General features: G+C 38.1%; 1 protein-coding gene across 1 annotated transcript in view; it reads right to left on the bottom strand.

Moving 5' to 3' along the window:
• Window positions 1–271: 271 nt before the first annotated feature.
• Window positions 272–2,173, bottom strand: part of LOC137618106 (uncharacterized) — a 3,787-nt gene continuing 1,885 nt past the window's right edge. The window contains exons 1-2 of the mRNA XM_068348103.1: window positions 759–2,173; window positions 272–408 (exon numbers count right to left, since the gene is read on the bottom strand). The exon at window positions 759–2,173 is cut by the window's right edge and continues 1,885 nt beyond it. Of these exons, the coding sequence (XP_068204204.1) occupies window positions 404–408; window positions 759–2,173 (1,420 nt within the window). The 3' untranslated portion in view covers window positions 272–403. The remainder of the gene's footprint in view (window positions 409–758) is intronic.

The raw sequence follows: 2,173 nt of genomic DNA, 5'->3' as shown, positions 1-2,173 counted from the left end.
AGGAATAGGATGATACACTAAAACTTGGTCGTCAGTTTTGAACTCTCTCATTTTTGCCTTCTTATTGTATATGTTTTGCATCTTCTGCTGGGAAGAAACTAAATTAGTAGTAGCAATATCATAAATGTAAGTAAATTTCTTTTTTAATTCTTTTAAATACTGATAAATATTTGTAGTTTCTTCTGGCTTCCTCTGCAAAATATTCTCCTTTACCGAACTTAATATAGTTCTTGGTTTTCGACCGAACATTAGTTCAAATGGGGATACCCCTGTGGAATCATGAGGTGTACATCTAAGTACATACATGAGAAGATCGAGGTCCTCATCCCAGTGCTGTGATGTTTCACTGATATACTTCCGTAACAAACTTTTTAAAGTCTGGTGCATTCTCTCCAAGGCACCATTAGTCTGCGGGTGATAAGCAGAAGAGTAAACATTATGGATATTAAATTGATACATAGCTTGCTTGAAAAGATTACTAGTAAAATTGGTACCTTGATCACACTGTAGTTCTCTCGGGAAACCTAACAAGGTAAAGGTTTTCAACAATTGTCCAACTATGGTTTTAGCACAGATATTTTTAATGGGAAAGGCTAAGGGATACCTTGTGGTAGGGCAGAGGACAGTCAAAATGTATTCATTACCCTTGCGAGTCTTTGGCAAGGGCCCAACACAATCAATAATTACCTTATCAAATGGTGACTTAGGTACTGGAATGCTTTGAAGTGGTGCTGGAGGTATTTTCTCATTAGGCTTACCAGTGATCTGACAGTGGTGACAGGAAGCAATGAACTCCTTGATGTCCTTTCTCATTTCTGGCCAATAAAAATCCTCAAACAACCTCTTGTAGGTTTTATTCACTCCAAGATGGGATTCTGTTGAATGAGCGAGGTCAAGTAAGGGTTTCCTTAAGGGCTCTGGAAAAACAACCTGAAAACAGTCATGCCATGAGTTAGATGTGGGAGCTTTGGGAGACTTGTAATGGCGAAACAAAATATTTTTCTCCACATAAAAGTATGGAGTTTTAGGGTTGTCAGTAGGATCCACTACTTTATCCCAGAGTGCTTTCAAACTTGAATCCTTCTGTTGGAGTACAGTAAACTGGTCCTTCTTTATATCAACTAAATCCAGAGCCTCTGTTATTCTGTCATTCTTTACCTTGGGAGAAAAATTAGTGCTGGACGTTTTACTAGATGATCTAGTGATTACTTGGGAGATTTTACCTGGCTTTTTGGAGAGCTCATCTTTGATTACTACCTCAGGTGTTGTTACAATCAAATTAGGTTTAAGTACAGAGGATCCTGCAAGATCATTACCAATGATCATCTGAATAGGGTAACAAGGTAATGGTTTATCTAAGACGGCAACTTTTGCCTTACCTGTAAAATAAGGACAAGCAATATCCACCTCAGCCTCGGGTAGAAGAGTAGTTGTGGTTAAGTCACTTACTGCTATGTACTCTTTTGTGTATTTTAAGTTGTCTTGACTGGCAGCCGAAATTATTGTCTGGGATGAAGCAGAGTCCCTCAGAGCTGTGACAGATGAATCATTAAGTGAAGCCTCACACATGAATTCATTAAATGGTTCCAGATCCTGTGAATGAACAAAAGCATGACATGTCACTGCACCTTTAGATTTCTTGGACTTACCATCAGTGCTTACCTCTGACTTCTGACATTTTGGACTGGGACAATTTTCTATGGAGTGTCCATCCTTTTTGCAATAAGCACAACTAACCTGATGAGATTTAGGCGATGAGACAATTTTTGAAGAATCTTTACTATTCCTGTGAATTAGATAATAGTCGTCAGCTAAGCTAGCTGCTTTTAACACTTCAATTTCACCTTTAAAATGTACATAAGTGGCAATATTAGAGGGAACTTTGCGCAAAAATTCCTCCAACAAAATCAGATTTTTAAGAGAGTCTAAATCATCAACACCAGCTCTCTCCAACCATTTGTTAAACTGTCTTACCTTTATATTACAGAATTCTACAAAAGTCTGAGATTGAGTCTTGAAAGAGTTTCTGAAAGTTTGCCTGTAGCCTTCCACAGTGATGGCATATGCATCTAAAACAGTCTTTTTAAGGTCTTTGTATTCTTTAACCTCAATTAATTGCGATGCAACATATGCAGCCTTACCTTTCAAGTGGTTGCGCACGAGTATTGTCCAG

The sequence above is a fragment of the Palaemon carinicauda genome, chromosome 24 (assembly GCF_036898095.1).
Source record: "Palaemon carinicauda isolate YSFRI2023 chromosome 24, ASM3689809v2, whole genome shotgun sequence".
NCBI lineage: Eukaryota > Metazoa > Arthropoda > Malacostraca > Decapoda > Palaemonidae > Palaemon > Palaemon carinicauda.
This window is presented reverse-complemented; position numbering and strand designations above follow the sequence as displayed.